The following is a 24,725-nucleotide window of genomic DNA, read 5'->3' as shown; positions in this document are numbered from 1 at the left end:
CAATTTGTACAGAAACCAGATGGCAGTTCTAAGAGTGGAGGGGCATGAAAGGGAAGCAGTGGTTGAGAAGGGAGTGAGACAGGGGTGTAGCCTCTCCACGATGCTATTCAATCTGTGTATTGAGCAAGCAGTAAAGGAAACAAAAGAAAAGTTCGGAGTAGGTATTAAAATCCACAGAGAAGAAATAAAAACTTTGAGGTTTGCCGATGACATTGTAATTCTGTGAGAGACAGCAAAGGACTTGGAAGAGTAGTTGAACAGAATGGACCGTGTCTTGAAAGGAGGGTATAAGATGAACATCAACAAAAGCAAAACGGGGATAATGGAATGTTGTCGAATTAAATCGGGTGATGATGAGGGAATTAGATTAGGAAATGAGACACTTAAAGTAGTAAAGGAGTTTTGTTATTTGGGGAGCAATATAACTGGTGATGGTCGAAGTAGAGAGGATATAAAATGTAGACTGGCAATGGCAAGGACAGCGTTTCTGAAGAAGAGGAAGTTGTTAACATCGAGTATAGATTTAAGTGTCAGGAAGTCGTTTCTGAAAGTATTTGTATGGAATGTAGCTATGTATGGAAGTGAAACATGGACGATAAATAGTTTAGACCAGAAGAGAATAGAAGCTTTCGAAATGTGGTGCTACAGAAGATTAGATGGGTAGGTCACATAACTAATGAGGAGGTATTGAATAGAATTGGGGAGAAGAGGAGTTTGTGGCACACCTTGACTAGAAGAAGAGATCGGTTGGTAGGACATGTTGTGAGGCATCAACGGATCACCAATTTGGTACTGGACGGCAGCGTGGAGGGTAAAAATCGTAGAGGGAGACCAAGGGATGAATACACTAAGCGTATTCAGAAGGATGTAGGCTGCAGTAGGTACCGGGAGATGAAGAAGCTTGCACAGGTTAGAGTAGCATGGAGAGATGCATCAAACCAGTCTCAGGACTGAAGACCACAACAACAACAACATGTTGACTTTTTCAGGAGGGATTTCCGATATCCGCTCATGATGCGTTGGCGTAAAACATTACTCTGCAAGGGTCTGTCAGCGATACAGGACTTAGGCCGATACTCTAAGAAAAGGAGAGAGAGAGAGAGAGAGAGAGAGAGAGGCGGAGGTAGGATGCTGTTTGATACGAGACACCAGTGTGATGAAGAAGAATGGCAGAGCCCGGTTACCACCTTCTGGACATGGACGCTTTCCGTTTCGTCTTTTGCTGTGGTGAGTACACTGATGTACATTTGGCCACCCGTGCCTTCTTTCCTGTGGGCCAGGTGACCCGCATTACACACCCCTGCCTACGCAGGAACCGGCGCCACACGCACACAAACACTTTCTCTATCTCTCTCTCACGCGCGCGCGCACACACACACACACACACACACACACACACACGCACGCACGCACGCACGTACACGCAGAGCAGGCTGGGCAACCCACGGCGGTTTTTCGCGGGAACCGTGGCGTCACCATGCCGACCCACAATGCAGCAGGCCGGACAAAGGCCGCGGTGTCGTTTTTGCGACGACATACGTCACCCCGGGCGTGGGAGCAGCTTCACAGCTGTCTCGCTCAGGCGCCGACACCACGCAACACGGGTTTAAAGGGCATTCGTAGCTGCCGAGGGACCAGCCCACACCGTGTATATGGTTCTTACGTTCAACTAAGATTTCGTCTTGATTAATTACGCGGAAACTTGGCTGTCTGTGCGAATGGCAGTTGTTCCAGGATTCCTTTCAACGATGCAACCCATCATTGCGCAATGTCCGCCTACGATAACTGAGTGGTCGGCGCGACAGAATGTCATTCCTAAGGCCCTTGGTTCGATTCCCGGTTGGGTGTTGTGTTGCCCTAATCATCATCATTTTATCCCCATCGACTCACATGTCGACGAAGTGGCGTCAAATCGAACAGTCTTCCCGACCGCACGCCCTAGTCACACGACATATACATTTTATTGCGCAAAAAAAAATGACAGATCTGAGTATCCATAAAGTTTCGACTTCAATTCAAGAAAGAGAGATAGACAATTATTGTTTCCTATGAAAAATATAGAAGCTTTCAAAGTTTCCCTTTTTGTCCTTTGTTTTTTTTTTTTTTTTTTTTTTTTTTGTTGCAGATTTGACTTGAAGTGCATCCAATTGAAGGCAGTTCAGTAGGGCGTGCAATGTGCCACCTGTTTTACAGAAACCATATCTGTGACAACTGTACTGCTGCCTTATCGAAGCCAGTACGAGAGGTCACTACCGGCAAAGACAAATAAAATAATGTGGTTCAAAAACTTTATAAACGAAGTCAGTGTCAATCACATCCTTCGTGTCAAACACATCCTTCAAAGAGGACATTCCCATGTGTCTCAAGCACTTCTTGACAGAGTTGAAGCTGAAGTTAAGCGCAGCCCCCAGAAGTCATTTCGCCGACCATCAGGCGATGAACTGATTCATTTTGTCCAATCAGCTTATATTCTTCTTCTTCTTCCAGCATACAGAAGATATTATTAGCTTTTACAGCTTCGAGACCTCCTCTATAGTTCTTTCTTTTTATTTCCTTGCTGGTTCTTCTCGCTTTAGTCTGTGAAGCAGAGTGGACCACCTTTCTGGAAATCTCTCACTTAGCGCCTTTCATACATACTATAGATGAGTCGGCGTAAGTTGATCCCCGACAGTTTTTGTGCGCTGGACACGGCACTTAACGCGGCTTTGTAAACGTCTCTATGGAAATGCCTCATTGTTATCAAAACCCTTTAGACATCTACTGTTTTCACATGCAGCCGGTAGCTCTTCGTAATTGAAAGCTGAAAACAGCGCAGAAATTACACAGTCTCAGTTATACCGCTTTCATACCCAAGTTAGGATTTTATGTGTTACTTTTGAAAACAGGATCTTTTAGGATGTAAGAACCAGTCAGTGATTAATTAGGAAGGTAAAAATAAATTTATTTCCAGAATATTTTTGAAATTTGGTTACCGCATAGTTCTGTGTGTTGGGCCTTTACTGCAACTGTTTTATAATGTACACAATTTAACTATGACATGTTTTTATTCTCCTTTCTTTATGTGATATAAGCGGAAACAGTTGGTATCTTTTGACAATCACAGATATACATCAAAATTATCGTATTTTGTTCTTCTTTGCTGTTTGCAACGTCTTCTTGGAGCAATGACTTGGAGATTTTAAATCATTAACCATAGGCCATTGATCAAATTTTGTCCAACTTCTTATCTGTGCATGCTGAACATTTTAGTATATATTCTCTGGTTTCAGGTGTAATTAAATGTTCTTATTCTTCTGTTTCCTCATAATAATCAACCCTTTTATGGCCTCCCACTTCGTTCTGTAATGAAGTATTTCCTTATGGCCATCCAAAATGCAAGCAGATCATGTATGTCTTCTGTTAGGCCTTTATTTCCTGTACTGTCCTTCCGATACGTAATTCACATATTCTACGTCCATCAGATGTAATTTATTTGTACATTTCGTTTACATATTGCTGTACTAATATAAAATACTGTCGCTGTATTCCCATACGCAAAATAAAAAATAAATAAAATGTAGCAAATGTCTGCAAAGGCTGTAGCTTCTTAGAACAATTGTTCATTGAAATAATTTCGGAAATAAAACTGTGGATTTATAACTCTTTCAGCAACCCGAAGGAAATAAAATCATATTTTTCTTGAAAAATATTGTGCCCACGTAAAACCTCTCCATATGAGAAAAGGCTTCCTTCCTGAAACGTGTCTTCGTCCAAAATTTTCATCATTTGCTGCTGCAGCTCTAGCAAGAACGTATATGTTTTGTCTCTCTTCCTGTTGCTTATGTAGTTGTCGTTGTTTTATGTTCTCCAGATTTTAATTTTAATGCTGTTGCACCTCATTTTCATTGTACTCTGAAGTTGACGCTTCAACAAAATCTTCTCCTCAGGATGGCGAGACAGACAAACTTTTTCAAGAGTTTCCAGCAACTGTCTTTGCATTTGGGAGCCAAGTTGAATTAGGGGTATTATCATCATTGCTTAAATCATTTGTATCTGGCAGGTTTTGCAAAGCAGGGTCCACAAAATTAGTGATTAGTGATAAATAACAGACTGGATGATATTACGAAAGTAATCGCAAAAGAAAATCACATTATCATGTAATATTAACTGGCTGCCAGACATGATAAATACAATGTGGATAACACACAGTAAACAATCTATCGTCGTAAAAGTCTGACGTTGGACCAAACATGCACAGTTAAACGTGTGCTAATGTCTCAGTTTATAAACCCATTAATTTTGAAGTAAATTAACAATTTATGAGATATTCATGTAAAACAATACATTTAAAGTAGACTTATTCCATGAAAACGATGTATACCACGCTTATATCGTCATAATAAGCAAAAACAGTCGAACGTACGCTTTCTGGCAGCCATCATAACTCATACTACACATTTGCTGATTGCTAGTGCCATCCAGTGATGAATCTCGGAACTAAAAGGCCTTGCAAACGTCAGCCGCGAAGGGGGGCCGTGCGGTCTTGGGCGCCTTGTCACGGTCTGCGCGGCTCTCCCCGTTGGAGGTTCGAGTGCTCCCTCGGGCATTGGTGTGTGTGTTGTCCTTCGCGTAAGTTAGATTAAGTAGTGTGTAAGCTTAGGGACCAATGACATCAGCAGTTCGGTCACATCAGATCTTACCCCAAATTTCCAATTTCCTTGCAAACGCCAAAGACCTCCAACCACGATTGTGCAGTCCTGGCCTGAACTTCCTAGCTTTAATCACAAGGATATAAGGCAGGAAAGAACATAAATAAATAATGCAACAATTATTTTTACTAGAGTCTATGGGCCTCAAATTTGCTGTTCCTCCTTCACGTACGGGGAGTTTCGATCAATTCTGACAGATTTCAGAGCCGTAGCGAGCCATCAGAATGCCATCTGCCCAGCGCTCTCATTATAAACCAAAGCCTGCCACAGAGTGCCCAACAATCCACGAGCGGGGTGTGCGGGCCGAGGCTCATCCCGTCTCGGCTTTGCTCTGTCTTCTCGGAAGTACCCAGCACAGTGCTACATTTCATTTAGTATTACGGTGTGACAAATTTCGTTCGGCAGAACTCTTTCCAGTCTGGCAAAATCTTGGTGTCAGCGCTGTTTACACTTCACTATTTGCTAGTAGTATGGATGACGTTCACAGATCCAGTGGTTGTCTGCACAAAAAGAGGCATTCTGCCTATCTATTGGCACAAGCCACTAAAACTGAATGGGATTAACAGAGGAGAGGGATAAGAAGTCTCAATACGTGTTATGCAGTCACATAAGCGATGGATACTGCAAATCTGCTATGAAATCACTTTTAAATACCACGTAGAAAGAATGTAAAGATTCAGTTGGCAGTGAGACAGCATAAAACTGCAATGGTCGACAGACGCAATCGATTGTTCTGTACATCAAGAAGCACTTTGTGCTAAATTTGCAGGCAAGGAGTACGTGAAGTAGTTGTTGGTACGAACAGTAAAATTTCAGAATTCGCACACATTATTCCACTGTCAGCTGAAACAGTTTCCAATAGAAATGAGGGAACCAGAACGAAATTTTCACTCTGCAGTTGAGTGTGCGGTGATTTGAAACTTCCTGGCAGATTAAAACTGTGTACCGGATGGAGACTATAAATCGGTACCCTTGCCTTTCGTGGGCAAGTGCTCTACCATCTGAGTTACACAAGCACGACTCACGACTCGTCCTCACAATTTTGCTTCCGTCAGTACCTCGTCTCCTACCTTCCAAACTTCACAGAAGATCTCCTACGAAACTTGCAGGACTAGCACTACACGAAGAATGATATTGCGGAGACATGTCTCAGCTACAGCTTGGGGGATCATTCCAGAATGAAATTTTCACTCTGCAGCGGAGTGTGCGCTGATTTGAAACTTTGTGGCAGATTAAAACTGTGTGCCGGACCGAGGCTCGATCTCGGGACCTATGCCTTTCGCTGGCAAGTGCTCTACCATCTGAGCTACCCAAGCACGACTCACGACCTGTCCTCACAATTTTACTTCTGCCAGTACCTCGTCTCCTATCTTCCAACCTTCACAGAAATTCACAGAGGTACTGGTTGAAGTAAAATTGTGAGTCGTGCTAGGGTAGCTCAGATGGTAGAGCACATGCCCGCGAAAGGCAAAGGTCCGTATTTCGAGTCTCGGTTCGGCACACAGTTGTAATCTGCCAGGAAGTTTCGAATTGAACTCAGACTAAGGAGATTCTATATATTGCAGCGAAATTCGTCGGTTAAGTTACGCGGCAAGCAAGGAACGATTTTTTGATTTAAGACCCGCTACTGTTGAATTTACGAGGGAACAAAGAGTGCAGGAACGAAGAGCATCCAGAAGGGATTACAGGCCTCACATTTTAAGTGGACTTGATTCCACACTGCCCACAGTATAGCATTGCAAGGTAAGAACGTATTTCAGATTTGATGTGGATGTATTTAAAAAGAACATCGTATTGTAGAGGGGACATATTCGGACAAACACGGTACAGCGAGCTCACTAAAGAAAACGCGACGTTTGTAGAATTAATGGTGGCCATGAAAATTACGTGAACGGTTTTCCAAATATTTTGAGGAGACTGGCATTCTTACGTCGTTTTTGGAACTGTTTTTGAGATCATTTTCCATTTCAGTTGAAAACGCCATTGTACATGTGCATGTGTAACTGATTATCTGCAACGCAATTTCCGTTTTAAAGACAAATCACTTTATTTTGCGACTGCCAGGACGTCTATATAGTTCCAAAAAGGTAGAGATTCCCCTCTCTATAATGAGAATGCGAAAATTCTACTACACTTCGATCAAGATAAGTATGTCGAAGAGCTTTATCCGATTACTAAACACAGTAAGTTACAATAACGCGGGAATCTGAGTGCGAAAATCTGTGAAACTCTCTGTCTGCCCGTGTGCCAACAGTTTGGGCGAGATTAATATTACGTCACGTCATCAATAAGCCTAAAATAATTAAATAACACTGAAAATTTGTTTTTTTTTTTTGTGACCTGTGTTATTGAGATATGTGAAATATAAAAGCAAGTCGTATGCAGTACGACTGCATTGCCATTTAAACGCAGCGGCTTCACAGTTTCTCCTTCCTCCATCTCAGACAGTGTGTCGCGGTAGAGGGAGATGTGTGCAGATAGGCTGAAGTCTATGCCACCCATACCAGGGCATGGTTCCGCGAACGGAATTCTTCACCACCGTTGTTTTGAGGAATCCACTCTAACTGAAATCTTGGTTGTGGATACAGAAACCATTGCTAACATCCATAAACATTTATGTGCAGTATATACAATGATGCAGTTAGTAGGACAATTGGAGTACTGTCGTACGACGGGTAAAGAGTTAGTGCGTTAGAAAGCGCAGAAACTGAGCTCCAGGATCACCCGCGTTTCGGGCGTCCTGTCACAACCACTTGACGCAGAATGTTGAATCTCAAGGATGCCATTATTCGCGCAGACCGACATGTCACAATTATACCATTGTCTCTATAGCCACCGGTAAGAATTAGAAGTGAGATCTTCGGATATTTAAGTGGGTGCTTAAGACGGGTTCCACAAATGCTCACAACAACTACGATATTAAAAGAAAAGCATTTTTATCTCAACTGTTGGAGTAATTTGAACCAAATCTAGAGGCCCTTTATCACAGATAGTTACAGGTGATTAAGTCTATGGGCTGGAAACTAAAACGAGGGTCACTGATGTGGCTCCAACTCTCATCAGCAAAAGCAGAAGAAATTCACGGTATCTCGCTCTGCTGGCCATGTTATTATGACAGTCTTTAGGAATAGTGATTAAATCATTCTCGTGATTGTATTACCAATATGACCAACAATTAACTATGAGGCATATGTGAAGGCTGTAAATAAATTAGAGACCATTTTCTGATGTGTTCGGACTGATAAGAACGCAAAAGGAGTTTTACTCCAAACGACACTGCACGCCAACACACAAGTTTCAGAACGCCGAATTGGGTGTTTTAATACTGCACACCCAGCTTACAGCCTAGAAGGGGCGATCTCAGAATTTGGTTCACTTAAGGATTATCCAAGTAGGAAGAAAGGATGTGTGATATCTTATGGGACTTAACTGCTGAGGTCATCAGTCCCTAAGCTTACACACAACTTAACCTAAATTATCTTAAGGACAAACACACACACCCATGCCCGAGGGAGGAGTTGAACCTCCGCCGGGACCAGCCGCACAGTCCATAACTTCAGCGCCCTAGACCGCTCGGCTAATCCCGCTCGGCGAAGAAACGGTAAACAACAGTGAAAATACAGATATGAGCACAAGTCAGCGCATGTACCGGCAAGCCATTGTAGTAACAAGTCAGTAAGCACAAGAATATGACGTGCCGCTGTCTCGCCGAAATATTGTGCATCCTCCACAACATTATCGGACGCGACATCCATGAACCGATGAAGCAATTCAATTCAACATGGAAACACATTTGCCTGGCGAAAATCGAGACTCACTTTACTCAGAGACCAAAGCAATACCGTCAGATCCATGAAAGGGTTGCACCAGTACCTGTAGGGAGATTTTAATGTTCATTCAAAGACGGAGTGTTCTGTTATTGGTCATTTACTCCAATCTGCAGGTAAAATATTGGACAAATTGAAAGAGTTATCACCTTGAGCGTAAAAGCGAGTTAAATCGACCCCCTGCCTCAGAATTTCGGTACTGGAGGGGTAGCCACACGTCCCAGACACTTTCCGGCAGCCTACCTGTGTCTGCGAGAGGCAGATGCACTCCGGAGGACACGCGGCCGCCAGCCACGCCCCCGCGACCGCCACCGCCGCCGCCAACAGCAGCCGCGCCCGCCGCATGACACAGCATCTGCAACACGACGCAACCGCAGGTCATCACTCCAGGGAGAGGTACGGCACAAATCTGTAATTCAAGTTTATTCACCGACAGCTATCACTGCGAATATTGCCGTATCAGGTTAAGTTTTTAGGGAACATAATTATACCCAGCGGTTCACAAATGTAAAGTGTACAGTAATTTCAAGAACGATACAACGTATGTTGATGATTTTTCATATGAACAACATTTAAACAGAGTAGTGCCTATTTTAAATACAAATTTATGACAATGTTGAGTTTTCTCCCTGGGAATTAGTTCTACTGCAAGTTTTTAAATGACCATTATGACTTTCGTTAAACCTTTTACAACCTATATGCGCTCTATGTAAGAATGAAAACGCATACAGTATGTAACACACCTAGTGAAATGCCACAAGTAGCTGTGGCAGGAACAGATTTTGTACTAAACGTGGTTTTATAATGTCGGGAAATGCATGGCGAGTGCGCTGAAGACATCTCATAAATGTATATGTGATAGAATCGACTGTGTTATTTATTACATCTGGGTCATTCCATGTCAAATGAACCAGAAAAATAGCAGAATGCAACTCACCAAATTGGGTTGTCATGAAATTTGGTTCACATGGTTTGTTTACATGTGTAATGACTGTTTTAAGATTTCAGACCTCTATTTAGAGCCGATCCACATCTAGAGAATCTTGATTTGCAGCCTAAAATACTAAAAAAAAAAAAATCATCCGTGGCTGTCACGAGTCTAATAAGTAGTTTCAGATTTGAAAATTTTTGTACTTATGCAAAATTTTCTGCAGAATCAAATATTGCATTAGGTTATTTGTAATCACATTGTGAATGGTGATTTGAGCCTTCAAAATAGAAATATTTTCTTTTAAATGTCCACAACTAAAATTATATATTACTGTGTGCAGATTCTGTAGTTACAGTGTCCCAATATTCTCACTGGTATAATTGAAAATAGAAGAAAATTTCTTTTAAAAAAAGACTTAAAATTTTTTGGGGAAATGACAGCTACACTAATGGTCATAAAAAACAATATTTAGGACATTTTAACAAACTATTCCAATTTTACACACAGAAACAAAAACTTATTCAAAATAACATGTGCAGGAACAGAAATGTATTCGTATGACTATATAAAAATAGAGTTTGGACTATTATGAATTACTCCATTTCACATTTATTAATTTTTGGTAATCTACTGAAATCTGATATTGCCTGCCTTTTGAAATCAAGTATATCTGACCAGTCAAAAGATACAGCTGGACCTGCCTGACTCATGAATGTAATTCTGGCATCTCCCTGATCTAAATTTAAAATTTCAGTAAGACAAATACACCAATTAGAATAGTATTCATAGCCCATAAATGTATTTAGTTTCAAGAATTCTGCAAAATGTGTTTGCACATCAGAAATGTTAAATTGAAAAGTATAGTTACTATCACTGCTAACTCTTTCAGCAGCCAGAGTATTGGTTGATAAAGGTATGAATTGGTGGCAACTTCTGGTGCCAGCCATTTTGTAAATGGCTTTGCAGATTAATTCTTGTAGAACCTACTTCTTTTTCTTCAAAATAAGAAAATGAATTTTGGAAAACTTGTCTCTGTAAAGCTTAAACGTTTTTGAAGGATCAAAAATTTTCTCCTTATATGGCCTCTGTAAATTGTCCTTTGTCACCATCTGTTTCATCCTGCGCCCAATAGCATCGCAGGGTGATTTTCCAGAGTTTGTTGTTATTTCAGTGTTGCCCCCATTTGTAAAACAGTCTCTTTTATTAACAGCAGGACAGTGATATTTAATTTACTCTACAATTTTTGACAAATTGTTACAGACGCAAGCAAAATAATAATTTAAATCTTCAGAAGTATTACATAATGGTAAATGGCATAATTCTGCAGTGTTAGGATTTTTGTAATATATAACAGCAGATATATAGTGCATGACATATGAGCCCATTGGTAATTTGCACTGCATGGTGTAGCACAAAACCATAATTTTCAGCAAAATCCATTAATACTAGCGCCTCATTTTGATTTATAGTATTTTTTTCTCTCACTTTCAAGTACACAGCTCGACGTTTTGCAATATACCTCTGTGGAACTAAAGTTTCTAGTTTTGTCGCTGACATATCAGTAAATTAATTACAGGGTAAGGTCGCATCAATAAACTGAGTTCTTTCAGCCGATACCCAATGATGAAAATTTATTTCACTGTCTTCCTCGAGCTAAACTTTAGTTTCAATATAATCTGTTAAATTTGTTTAAGGAGGACATTTGTAACAAATTCTTAACATGCAATCCCTGTTTTCTTTATTACAAACAATTTTATCTACGAAAGAATTTACATCATCCTTCATATTTAAATATAGGCCATGTAAAACCAAGTCGATATTGTGGTGTATGGTGCATACGCTAAGGGGATGCACATGTGATGAACCTGCGCAAAATTTCGGACGCATTTGACAAAATTTTGAAAGTCCCTATTAAATTTAAGGACCGATTTGCTTAAATGCTGCATACAACTCCTCTAAATTACTAAGCATTAAGCATTACTGAGCATGCTTTTCTATGCTGACCTAATATTTCGCATTATTCATCATCTCCATAAAAATTTCGTACAAGTAATGCAGGAGGGAACTGATTCCTTTTGTATTACAAATGCCCATAGCTTCTCGTACAATTCTTTGTGATACACCAAACGTTCTTTGAATTTTTTCGGTTGTACATGATGGAAGAGCAAATGTAAGAATACAAAAGTTTTTCAGCCTATTTACAGATGGTATTTTTTAATTAATTAAACTTGTCTGTCTAAATCATTAGCCTTTCATATTTCTCATGCTCAACTGCTATGCTTTCATACTCAGAACTACCATCTTTGCATAATTCTTCTTCTCGAACATGGAGCACAAGATACAGTTTCTTTAACAGTTTTTTCCTAGCTATGTAGCTGGTGAAAGCATTTTCATTGGTGAGTCATCTATACTTGTTCAACTTCTATTAAGTTTAGGTGTTCTCCTTTATCTTCTGCTGCTTCCCCTTCTTCCCAGTCTTAATCAAACATAGTCTTCACTTCACTCATACTTTTTTGACTGCTGTTTTTGTTTGCCTTGTTGTGATCTACACCTGAAATTTCACTGATGGCATGCTTACAGCATGTTGAACGCAACTTCTCCCTTGAGTGATATTGGTTCTAACACATATTATCTCATAGAACTGGTTAGCAAAATTAAGTGAAACAACTCGCAAATCATGCTTATTTGTTTTTTGTCTTTTAAATGGATCACAACAATTCACATGAGTATAACTTTCATACTCATTTTGTGATGATTCCAAACATTACTTAATTCACAATGTTTGCATAATTCCTACTTGCAAAAGGAACACATGTTTCTGTACATGAATGAATGTAGTAGCTGTATTACTGGGCACAATTGGTGAATAGATGGTCTCTGCATGTTTCAATGAACCAATGCTGTGTGGTGGATAACTTCTGCAATACACAGGCCTACTTGCCCTACTCCTCCATGTAATGTAATTTTTTTTACGACAGGAGCTTATTTCTTCTGTAAAATGAACAACTGTAAATTAATCTTGCCGCTTTATGAGAATTCAACTGAAACTTACCAGTGAAATTAAAATATAATGTTCAGATTGTGCTCTAACAACTTCTCTAGCTGCCATAGAGAAAAATACATGATCGGTTTTGACACCTGGTGCGCGATGGAAATTTGAAAACTTTTCTATGATTCAGTGACATTTTTTAAGGGGCTCCAGAAAGGCTCAAAATCATGAAAAGTTCAATTTTTACTTTTTTGCGTTTTCTGAATCTGCAGACAATTACCTTTTAATATATATATAATTTATTCAATTCTGAAGACTACAACTATTTTTAAATTTTTTTTGAATTGTGTTCTACATGGGCGTGACCCACTGTGGCACTGTTAAACTGCTGTCAAATGGTGTTATTATTAACGTCCGTGTTCATCAGGTACATTTTAGTGATGTGAGATAAAGTATGTGTTGTGGCTAACCTGTGATGGTTCAATATATATCGCTGGTGTGACTGTCGATTGTTTCATGTTTATTTACTCTGTCGTTATCTCGAAAATATTCGTAATTAATTTTGTTTCTTGAGTCTCTGTTTTGTTGAAGTATAATAATGAGTAAAAGTAAAGTTATTAGAAATCCTCTGAAGGCTTTTAAGAAAAGGAGAAATGTTGGAAAGCCAAAGGTATGTGTTATTACTGTAAACAATAAAGACGATAACCAAGTGAGTGAACCTAACATCTCAAGTACACCTGCCCATAGCAGTCAAAGTAGGAAAGAAAATACTTCACAGAAGAAGCTTGGTTCAATGAATGAAAACTATGAATGTTTTATGGGCGAATCGGATGTGAATGAAATATTTGATATGTCGGTTCTCAAAGGAATTTTTTCAAACTGTGTAAGATGTATTCATTGTAGTGAAGTTGGTCTGGAACTCTCCATAATAAAGCACGTAGGACTTGCTAGTGAAATACAACTGAAATGTGATAAGTGTTCATACATGACCACCTTTTGGAACAGTGTTGCAGTAACTGCAACTGAAGAAAATGGTAGCAAAATCTACGAACACAACAACGAGCTTGCTTTAGACAAGGAACGCCTTCGGGCTGCAGACAGGGCTGTAAAGAGTCTAGAAATACAAACAAGAGTAAACAGGAGGAGGAACAAGAGGAAGCTGGAGGAGGAGTTTGCAGAGGATGAAGATAATCCATCCTATGGACCTGGAATGCACTAAAAAGTTAATCCAATCTTTGTCGCTCGATTCCCAAAACTTTTATTTTCTCATACTAATTACATGTTTTCTAAGGATCTTCCAAACATATTTGTTTCAAACTTTCAGTAAATGTTACACAGTACCTTCTGCATAATTTAACACAGCCTTTTTCCAAAAAACTGTATATTTTTGAATATATAAATAAAAAATTGCAAAAAAAAATGTTGTGAATTTTCATTACAATTGAAAAAAATCATCTTTAATAACTGAACTAAAATTTTGTAAAATCCCTGTGTTAAGTTGTAGCCCATATTCCAATAAATAATCTGTAAAAAGTTCAACTTCCTACTTCAAATACTTTGTGAGGAAAGATGTAATTCATAAGCGTTATTTAAACGTTGCAAGTATAGGGCGTTCCAGAGCCCCTTAAAATTGACCATATTTAGTTCCATCACAGGCGTAGTTGTGGTTTCCTGGAAGATTTTTGAAGGCTCTGTTAAAGGAAATTTTCTTCTCTTTCCAATGATACTAGTCATAGTATTGAGACACTGTAACCACACACTCTACACATTTATTTGTAATTTATGTTTTAGACATTAGAGAGAAAATAATATTTCTACTTTCAAGGCTGAACTCATCATTCATAATTTAATTACAACAAATCTGATACCATATTTGAATTCTGCAGAAAATTTTACATAAATGCAGAAATTTTCAAATCCTTCTTGCATCTATTTTGGGAGAAATTAAATAATTTTAAGACTACTTATTGAATTCGTGAGAGCCACAGATTTTTTTAGGATTTTAAGCTGAAAATCAGGCTGCTCTAGGTGTGGAACGGCTTAAGATAGAGGGATGAAATTTTAAACCAGTCAGTATATGTGTAAACAAACCCCATGTACCAAATTTTATGAAAATCCGAGTTCGAGGGATGAATGCCACGGTTCAGTTGATATGGAATGACTCATCTGCATTCTCTCTCACGGCAAAAGTATTCATTGTTCGGTCTGAGAAATGCTGCTGGTCCTATTAAAAGTTTTAAAATCATTGTTGAAATCTCTTTCTCCATTTATCCATGCATCCCTATTAATACTCCCACACTGTCAAAACATACATCAACTGCATCCCTCATTTAGAAAACATTTACAGTGATGGTCTTAGGTGTTTAATGCTGTATGCAGGGAGTGTTGGTGATGCGTTGAACTAGAATATCTTTTGGTAAGATGTAATGATGAGATATCTTCACCTACATGAAAAGCCACAAGTAGTTCATAAAATAGTGACTGAAATGATCTACGCTGTTATTAGTACATTTACGTATATTCCTTTTTTCAAATGAGAATTTTTTTGAACTGATAAGATTTAATGTTTCAGAAATGTAACTCATATAAAGAGAAAGTACTAAAATCGAATTTAAGAATTTCTTGCAAGAAATGAATTCTTTGGCAGTATATAGAGAATGTGCTATATTCAAGTGAACTTGATGAAACATATTTTGCCTTGCAAGTTTATATGGCAGTAATTTATCGTCAGAGTCCGAAATTCGTTACAGCGTTTCATTCTTAACGCAAATAACTTCTTTTTAAGCCGATAGGCAGTATGACTACCTTTGTGAAACACCTTGTATCTTAATTTTGGAAATAAATATAGTTCCAATAAGGTATTGGACATAATTGTACAAATCCTTTGTGATTATTTTCTTCAAGGTGAAAGAGAATTACTAGCAATAAACATGTTCCAAAATATGATAAGGTAAAAGAATGTCACAAAGTATACATTTGTCAAGTTAGGACATGTAAAGGATGATGGTATGTTGTTTTGATCCTATCTGAGAGCTGCATCTGCAGGAAAAATGGATTCATAGTGCTTAAGCACCACTTGTTCATTCTCACATTTTCCCATCAAATACAATTATTTTTCTCCATCTTTCTATTCACACAGTCAATAACTTATAAATACAATACAACAAAAAGATTAATCGTATAATATAAAACTGTGTTCTTAGTGTTGTGGTTGCTGAAACAGCACTTTATTCTATATTTTACCACAAATACTACATATTACAGGCATACAATTTTCATCTGATTTCTCTGGATATCATATTTATATGAAAAACTAATACCGTAATGTTATTTTCGTATCAGTTTGTTTTAATAGCTCTTCATTAGCTACTCGACCTAGCCATCCAGTCTTCAGAATAATTCTGTAGGGACACAGATGGAAAATTTGTATTCTTTACTTACATGAGCTGCTCATCTGCCTCGTTTCACTTCCATGTAAGGCTGTACTGCAGTTCAATTCTTGTAGAAAAGACTTCATAACAGACTAATATCAAATATTAACATATTTCTCTTCTTCAAAGTAGGTTCTCTCGCCATCGCTAGTCTGCATTTCCTTTGATTGCTACACAATCAGAAAGAACATATTAGAATTACTCCCCATCTTTCCTTTACTAGTGTTTATCTCGCCGTACCTGGTCCGTTATTTCATCGTTTTCTAATTTTCTATTTTATTTTTACTTCTCAGCCAGACCCCCTTCGTGTCGCCTCAGCCGTCAGCCTACCTAGGGAAGTGAAGTGGTGATCACCATGTATTTGTGAGTCGTGCGAAGTGTCTGTGTACCATATTTATGGGAAAGGAGATAGGGGACTAGCGCGGTATTTCCATAGAAAATCGCCTAAAAACCATATACAGACTGGCTTGTGTACCAGATCAATGGTCCACCGCGTGAAGTCGATCCAGATCTGGATCACTTCTCTGTCTAGCAAGCTATAGCACTGTGGTCACAAACACTACACATCAAACATCGTCTTATTCCTTATGTTTCTAGAAAACTCAAGCATCAATTAATCATTTTACGAATTTTACATTTTGGGGATTAGTTGCCAGTTAACTAGCCTTTACAGAGACAACAATTTACATTTTCGTTATGAGTAGCTCCACTGGCCTACCTTTTCCTATCGGAGAAAAAGTCCTTACAGTTCTTTTCTCACCTATAAGTTAAAATATTCTGTGTCTCCGTCGCCATCAAGCAATTTAATATTTACATCCTTCTGATTCAGCTCGAATTCTTTCTTCCACGTTTTGTCCTACCTTTCAGATGTTGAGACGGTATATTTCATCATCTCTGGCAGTCTTTTTTTGGTGTATTCCTCTCTCTGGAAAACCTGTGCAATCTTGTACTACGTTGATACTAAGTATTCCCCCATATTGATATTGACCAAATTGCCAGTCCTCGTTCAACTACTCATCATCATTACTGTCCTAATTTACTACATTTTTAATCCTTATTTGATACCAAGGAGTTCAGCCAGTCAATTCAACATTTATTACATTCAATTTTGATCAGAAGTTTCTGCTGTGTGAATGTCTCACTACCGATGTACCTTCCACTGCCTAAATCATTTAGTTCCATTGCCTGTTCCATTTACTTTCAATTTTTAGCGCTCCTGCAGCCACAGGTGTACTGAACGTTTTGGATATATTCATTAAGCACACAAAGTATACAAGAGATTCACGTAAGAAATAAATGAATGTGTTTATATAGATCATATGCAGCAAATTAATATGGCTTTTTGTTTGATGATACAGCTTCCTCAGTAGCGACACATTCTGAATGTTATTGCAATCCATATACATTTATAGCAATGTCTATATTTGTTTGTTCTTTGCTTCACCAATTAGCTACAATATCACTCGAGCAGCGTGTACCAGTTATTAAAAAAGGCTGATGGAGGACCGTAATCGCGTCGTTTCAAAAGACAGGAAGGAAAAAAAATTAGGATATTTTCTTAAGATATCTTTCCACCAGCCGTAAGTCACTCCAATCATTATTTTTGACCGAGAATTCATTACATCTCTGCTTCACATTCCTATCTTGTAAAGAGTATTCAATAGGCTGTACATTCAGATTATTTTGTTTGAGTCATCATGTACCTCTGAAGATTTGAGATTTCAGAAACTGTGCAGATTGGTATGATATTGATATTTCTAATTTATCAACAGAAAATCGATCCGTTATATATTCTACATGTATGATAATCTTGGACAGAAGTCGAAATTAAAAGCCAGTCTTTCAAAATTTCTAAAAAATATCAAAATAAAAAACAAAAACTGAAACAGAGAAAATCCATGGAAATTACAGCGAACTTATTTTAATCAATAACCGTAATACTGTGAATTGTATAAACAATTAAAAGTATTTGGCAGACGAACTGGGGATAGATGCGTGTATTATAAACCTAACATTATAATCAGCATTAAAAAGGACAGCTGACATGCAGCTGAACCAGCTTGTGTCGAAAGTAATAAGAAAAAATACCATAAATTGTAAAATTTTGAATTTCATTTATTATAGCATTAAGAATAAGTTACAAAATTGTTTAAACAATACCACCCTCAACTATAGGATGTTGTTCAATTTATCTGATTTAAAGACTGCATATTCTGAATAAAATAAACACACTACACGTAATATTATAAACATCTGCAAGTGGTAAAAATTAGGAATCTGGTTTCCTCATTTGTACTAGTGGTTGCATTAATTATACCACTCTTATGAATTACGCTGCTGAGCTTAAAACAATGCACTAGTCTAAGTTCAAGGAAATGTTCCATATTTTAGTTCTTACGTGACTATCTGCAGGCATTGCAACATACTTTTCCATCTCCTTCTCCCATCCCTGCGCACTTTGGTTGAATCCACATTTTGCGATTCTGATCATTTCTTTCACTCGACCTTCTCCGCACAAATCGCCAGAATTCAAATAAGCAAAAATTTCAACACAAGAGATTCAATTCTAGATGTGACATCATACTGCAGATTATTTATTATCTTTACTTTTAATGATGGTTGTTGGATTGTACTGATGTGCTTATTGTGGAACACTTGTAATGTTACGTATTGCTAAGAATGGAATATGAGGTGCATCTGCAATGAACATTTTCTGACATGTACACTGGAGGTGGCTCTACGACTACTTTCTTTTCCTTTTCTTTTTTATTTTTCATCTCCTACCTCTAGGGGTACAGGGAGGCTGTTCTAATAGTGACACTTTGAAGTGTCAGAGACTTTTCGGGCAAACTACGAGACGAGTGGTGGTGGGGCAAAGGGTGTGCAATTGGGATTATTTGTTATTTCAATTCCAGCATTTGCCTTTCAACCAAGGGAAACCTCTCGGAAACCTTTGTCTGATGAGAACTATTGAATTTTAATTCTGAAATCGTATGTTCCATGACAAAGATTATAAAAGTCCGGTATAGTGTGGTGTGTATACACAGTATAGTCGATGACTTACTCGACATGTTAAATGATTCTACGCCGAGAGATATTCGAGAACAACCAATCGATTTAAATTAATTACGACAGACTCACGAAATCGCAACGAGCGTGGGTTGCAAACAGTCGTAGAAGCATTGTTTATCTTTGTAACATAAATAATAAGATAAAACTTTGCGTTGGGAATGTGATGCATTATATGCAATGTTATTCTCTAATTCTCTGTTTATCACTGAGTTTATGCACGTGACATGGCACGGTGTACCTTTCCTGGGGGAACGCTAGCGGTAGATACTCGACATTGCCTTTGTCACAGAGGCGCCAGTACCAATAAAACCGTCCGTTCTGCTTGCAGCACGTGGAGCCGCAGAGGAAATTTTGTAGTTATTCTGTGAATGTGACCAGTGAAACACAAACAGTTAAGATATAATTAACAACCTGTAATTGTTAGGATTAGTAGTACAGCGCAGCTTCTAGCTCTCGAGTTAAATAAATAAAGGGAAGTGGAGGAAAACAGGTCTATCAGTATGTGGAAGAGAATTCTGGTATGGAAACGACTGAGTCTAATGTTTTGAAATTAGCGTGTTCTGGACTAATACTGCTAGTGCACAGATTAAGGATATGTCTTTGTTGAATACCTGAAACTACGAATAGCAATGACCAACAAATTTTTTTCGAATTCTCAGTTGTACGAGATATTTTTTTACTGATTCGTAATGCTTTTGATATCCTGATTTCAAACCTGAAATCTATTTTGCTTTCCATGCTCTGGTTTTCATGCAGTTAGAACTTTTACATTCCACGTTTTTAGGGTTAGATTAATTACTTAAGTGATTATGTTATTGACAGCGTTATGATGTTGCATCTTTTTTTCTTTTAGATATGATGACATTCTATGATGGCAAAGAAGAGACGTTGATGTAACATATCATCCAGATGGTTGGATAGTACACTTTATGGGTATCATTCATTACACCAATGTAAAATTTTCTTGTTGCTGAAACTCCTGCTAATTATGGGAGACACATAGCTGATTTGATGTCAGCATTTCATGTCCTTATGTGGAATATGAGTGTCTAACTGCATTTGCTATACGTAGAGTTATCTTGATAAATTCCTCGAGAACTTAGGAGACGTTAGTGACCAGCAAAGCGAACGGTTGCATCAGCAATGCAAGACTATGGAACAGTGCTATCAAACGAGATGGGAACAATATATCATGGCAGATCATTGATGGGGTATTAAACAAGAAGCCTCTGAAGCAGTATACAAATGGAAGAGCTGGATATGGACATTTCTGCCACAATAAAAATTGTTAGATAGTTATAAGTCACTTTTACCTAACTGTAGCCTTCTTGCTATATGTTTCAGTTCGCTTCACTGAACAGATTTAGGCTATGTTTCTATTTAATAATTATTTAATTTAATTTAACTTGTATTACCAGCTAAGTTCAAGAGACTTAAATCAAATATTTATCCATTTACATTATGTTTTTATGATAAATACACGAAATATTGAAACTTTGCAATTGCAAAAAAACTGGAACAAAAAAAGAAAAAAATGCAGCGTCACATTTGATCCCGGAGGTGAAATAATTTTTGCCACAAGTATTTGGATGGCAGAGAGGTCGTAGCGTAAATTTACTGATTAACAGATGTGACGGACATTTGTCTCTACTGCAAATATCATAGTGTCTTTTAACCATAATCCATGATTATAATTGAAGTTCAAACGCAATATGTGTTTTTTTCTAATGTGTGCCCTAAATTGGCAAACAAATGTAACATTGTATAAACGAATCCAGTGTAACTTACGTGTATCTGTGTTTATTGTATCGTACCTGAGATTATATGTAAAATGATGTCAATTATCAACCGTAAGGAGGATGCATTCCGGCCTGGCTGATTAAAATTTATCTTTGAACTTCCTCGAGTTGGAAGGGAGTTGGTACTGGTAGCTGGAAGTGTGAGGATGAACAGGGAGGACTTGGTGATTTGTTAGAGGACTAATTAGTTGTATTGCATGAAATGAAAGTTGTATTTTTGTAGTAACTGAGTGAACAGTAAAATGTGTGGAGAGACAAATCGAAGTATATCGCTGAAAATTGGAACTCAGAGAGAAGGTTACTACGTTGTTGTGGCGGGTCGTGTTCGTGGGAGTATTCGCGTTCGGAAATTACAGACTGAAAATTTAATTTCACTTCAAGAAACAGGCAGTGAAGAGAATACTAGATCCAGAAAATGAACTAGTTGAGGAAGAAATTAGACTGAAGTTGTTCTCTGATGAACATCACAGGGGCAGTGCATGATATTCCAGAGGCTCATCATGGCATCATCATTGCAATGTGTAATTAAATTTTGAGGAGGACATCGAGTTTTGAGGATTCCATTAAGGGAGAGAGCGGAGGAAGGACAAGTTAAAGAAGAGAGAAGCTAGAAGAAGCGAATTGCGAATAGTTGACGATCGAAAAGTTAACACATCAGTCATACATAACTCTTTATTACCCAGGCAGTTAGATAAAAGTAATTTAAACGTTTTGTTGCGCCGCAAGTTAGTTTCATTATCCGTGCATAAATTTGTTTCCCATCTGGTGACCGTGACTGGACACTGCTATTGGCATAACAAACAGTGCCTATTCCAGTCGTTAGATGGCAGATATCGATCAACCAGGAGACAAAATTGTTAACGAGCACAGCTGCACTATAACAGAATATATGCACAGAATGACTTAGCAAGTAGAACTCACTGCATGGAACGTTATCAGGTGCCAGGTATTACAGGAATATTTTGAATGGCGGGGTACAGTGTTGCACCTTGAAACACTTTCTGACTTTACCCAGATCTGTAACAATCCCACACAAAAAACTACCTCAAGTCCAGTGACAACAAAAACTGTAGAAAATGGCGCACTCTGGGGTGCATTCCTTCATGTGGTTCGAAAATCAGTCACTAGACTGAAGCAATGACCGAGAAACATGTGTTCCTAGGTACAGCATCCTCTAAGTACAACACTGTCTGCTGTTGTGAGAGACCAAAATTTGCCAATATAGAATTCAAACGAGGAGGGGTTTTTCACCCTCAGTTTTGTGTAGAAGTGTTAAGAAAGTATATACCAACACACTCGTATAAAGAGAAGTAAAGAGATACAGCCTGTATTCTAATAAAATCAGACAGGCAGCTATGGGCAGACGACATCAAAAATCAGTGTCAAAAAATCAGGTATTTAGACACAAATTTATCGACATGTGTTACTGGAAGCAAGCTCACACTAATGTAACAAGGGAACTCATGTGGAACCCAGGGAATAAGGAAGGCAGTTTTTCAGCTGACGTTAATAAGATACTCGAGAAAATACGTCACATAGTTATATTTTATTTTTTTATTTTTACTTTTTTTAATATGATTGTAGGGTATCAGAGCTTCGGAGAAAACTGCCGAGAGTAGTACAAGAGTTGTTAAAAGGAGGATCACCGAATGATTTGAATAGTTTGACGAGGAGATCAGAGTGGGCAATAGCCGAATTTAATTATTATCAATCACCAGAGTAAGTACGAATTGTATGCGAAATTTGTCATGATACTATAGAAACGTCGGACAAAGAGGATATGTGGAAGGCGATAATAGAAGAGCAAATAACTCAGAGACCTACAGAAGATCGGAGGAAGACACAAATATCAGAAGAAATTGTCAACAGAGTAATACGGAAAGACGAAGGTGCAACCACTATGAAGGCTTATCAAAATAAAAAATTATTCAGAAAATCATACAAAAATCACCTATAGCAGAATGTAGAGCAAAGAGCGAAAGAAGTAACAGTTACACACATGAGTGACATCATACGCAGTGAGGCGATAGGCAATTCAGGTCCTAAGGGAAGCAGCAGTGATGCAAGCAAGAGTGATGTCACACACAACGAATAAGACTGCGGACCAGTGTGCAGAATCAGCAGCTAATAGACCAGTGTGAGTGAAGTCATACACAGCAAACAGCAAAATGGCACAGAGAACAGATGGTGGGGAGGGGGGGGGGGGGGGCAGAGGCAAGTGAGAGTAACGTTAAAGGAAACGCGATGGATCGTGGAACGTCTAGCAGGAAGACTGACGATTACCCAGAGGAAGGAGGCATAACACACAACGGCGAGAGAAGTGAAGCAAACAGCACGGAGTTTAAAGGTGACGTAGATCAGTGTGGTGTCATGTCCAAAACACAGTGTCGGCGATGAGGCATGAGGCGTTCGATCACCATAGCAATCCAGTGACATAGCCATAAGATGAAATAAGCTCTGTAATACTGCAAATGCTGTTTACCAGAGATGAGGACACGGTCTTGAGATAGAGCTTCAATGGGTGAGATAAGTAACAAAGATATGGGAAGAAAATTACTCGACGTGTTGGAAGAAAGTAAATCAAATAAGAGACAAGTTTTGGACAGGTAACAAATAGAATAAGAACAATCCACAATACTCTAGGAAATGAGGAAACTGCAGGTTATGATAAACCAGCGGATGCAATGAATACGGAACAGAGAAACGACCTGCCATAACTGATACGCGTCAAAGTACATGTAGAAGCAGCCATTGTGAAAGTAGAAGTTGGTGTAGATGAGATCGAAAGGCTGAGACAAGTATCCAATAATGACAAAGAAGGTAAAGCACAGAAGAGGGAAGATCCAGTTAAGAGGAAAGAATACGAAGTTGATGGAGGGAAGAAAGAAATGCAGAGGATGGAGAGAAGAAAGAAAATGTAGAAGACGGAGGGGGGGATGGAAGATGGGGACGGGAATCTGGGGGCAGAGTGAAGCAAGAGACGCTAAAGTGAAGACAGATAGCAACAGAAAGTTTAGCTTGCAAGGGTATAAGAGACAAGAGACAGAAGAAATGCAGCGTTCTGGACAGATCGGTGTTGGCAAATTGAACAGTATTAGGAGGAACGAAGTACCAATAGCAAGCATTGGTTAATTAACTTGGCAGACAGAGGAAGAGGGGATGCAGCAGCAAGTACTCAGATTCAAGAGCCGGCCGGGGTGGCCGAGTGGTTCTAGTCACTACAGTCTGGAACAGCGCGACTGCTACAGTCGCAGGTTCGAATCCTGCCTCAGGCATGGATGTGTGTGATGTTCTTAGGTTGGTTAGGTTTAAGTAGTTCTAAGTTCTAGGCGACTGATGACCTCAGAAGTTAAGTCCCATTGTGCTCACAGCCATTTGAACCATTTCACAGCCAAGACGAAGTACCAATGGATGTACCAAAACGGGTTAAGAAGCCATCAGTAAGTGAAAAAATTCAAATAGGCAGGCCTATTTACTGCTAAAAGTCAATATCTTAAAAGTAAATGCTCAGGAAAAGATTTCTACAACGCTTTTCTATTATTATTAGTTCGTTCTGTATATTTACGTAATGATTTAGTGTAGCAATGCTTACATATGAAAGTGAGTGGTATGCTATGAGAATTGAGTCATCGCCACAGTTACAACAGTCGATTCGAAGCGGAAGGCTACTGATTGTTGAGTGTACTAGATGCCAATCTTGAAATTGGAGAGACTGATTTATCTGTGTGCGAGATTGTGGAGAGGCAGATAAGCTGTGTATATAGATGGAAGGGAGCACAGACGCAAGAAGCATGACTGTGAGTATCCATGCGAGTTAATTAAAGTTGTTTAATCTTTAAATGCGTATTTTTTCATGTCTTCCCCGCCCTGTCTATGTCCAGCTGTTCCTCTCTCCTTTCTCTGCCCACATCCTCCTTCCCTCTCCTTAGATCTGTTCCCCATCTACCTATGTGTCGATCACCTCCTTTCCTCACTCTGTCAATCACCT

At 38.7% G+C, this 24,725-nt stretch overlaps 1 protein-coding gene across 1 annotated transcript in view; it reads right to left on the bottom strand.

Moving 5' to 3' along the window:
- LOC124805074 (insulin-like growth factor-binding protein complex acid labile subunit) overlaps nucleotides 1–24,725 on the bottom strand; it is a 584,744-nt gene that overhangs the window by 193,683 nt on the left and 366,336 nt on the right. The window contains exon 3 of the mRNA XM_047265506.1: nucleotides 8,759–8,870. Coding sequence (XP_047121462.1) covers nucleotides 8,759–8,860 — 102 coding nt within the window. The 5' untranslated portion in view covers nucleotides 8,861–8,870. The remainder of the gene's footprint in view (nucleotides 1–8,758; nucleotides 8,871–24,725) is intronic.

The sequence above is a fragment of the Schistocerca piceifrons genome, chromosome 7 (genome assembly GCF_021461385.2).
Source record: "Schistocerca piceifrons isolate TAMUIC-IGC-003096 chromosome 7, iqSchPice1.1, whole genome shotgun sequence".
Lineage (NCBI taxonomy): Eukaryota > Metazoa > Arthropoda > Insecta > Orthoptera > Acrididae > Schistocerca > Schistocerca piceifrons.
This window is presented reverse-complemented; position numbering and strand designations above follow the sequence as displayed.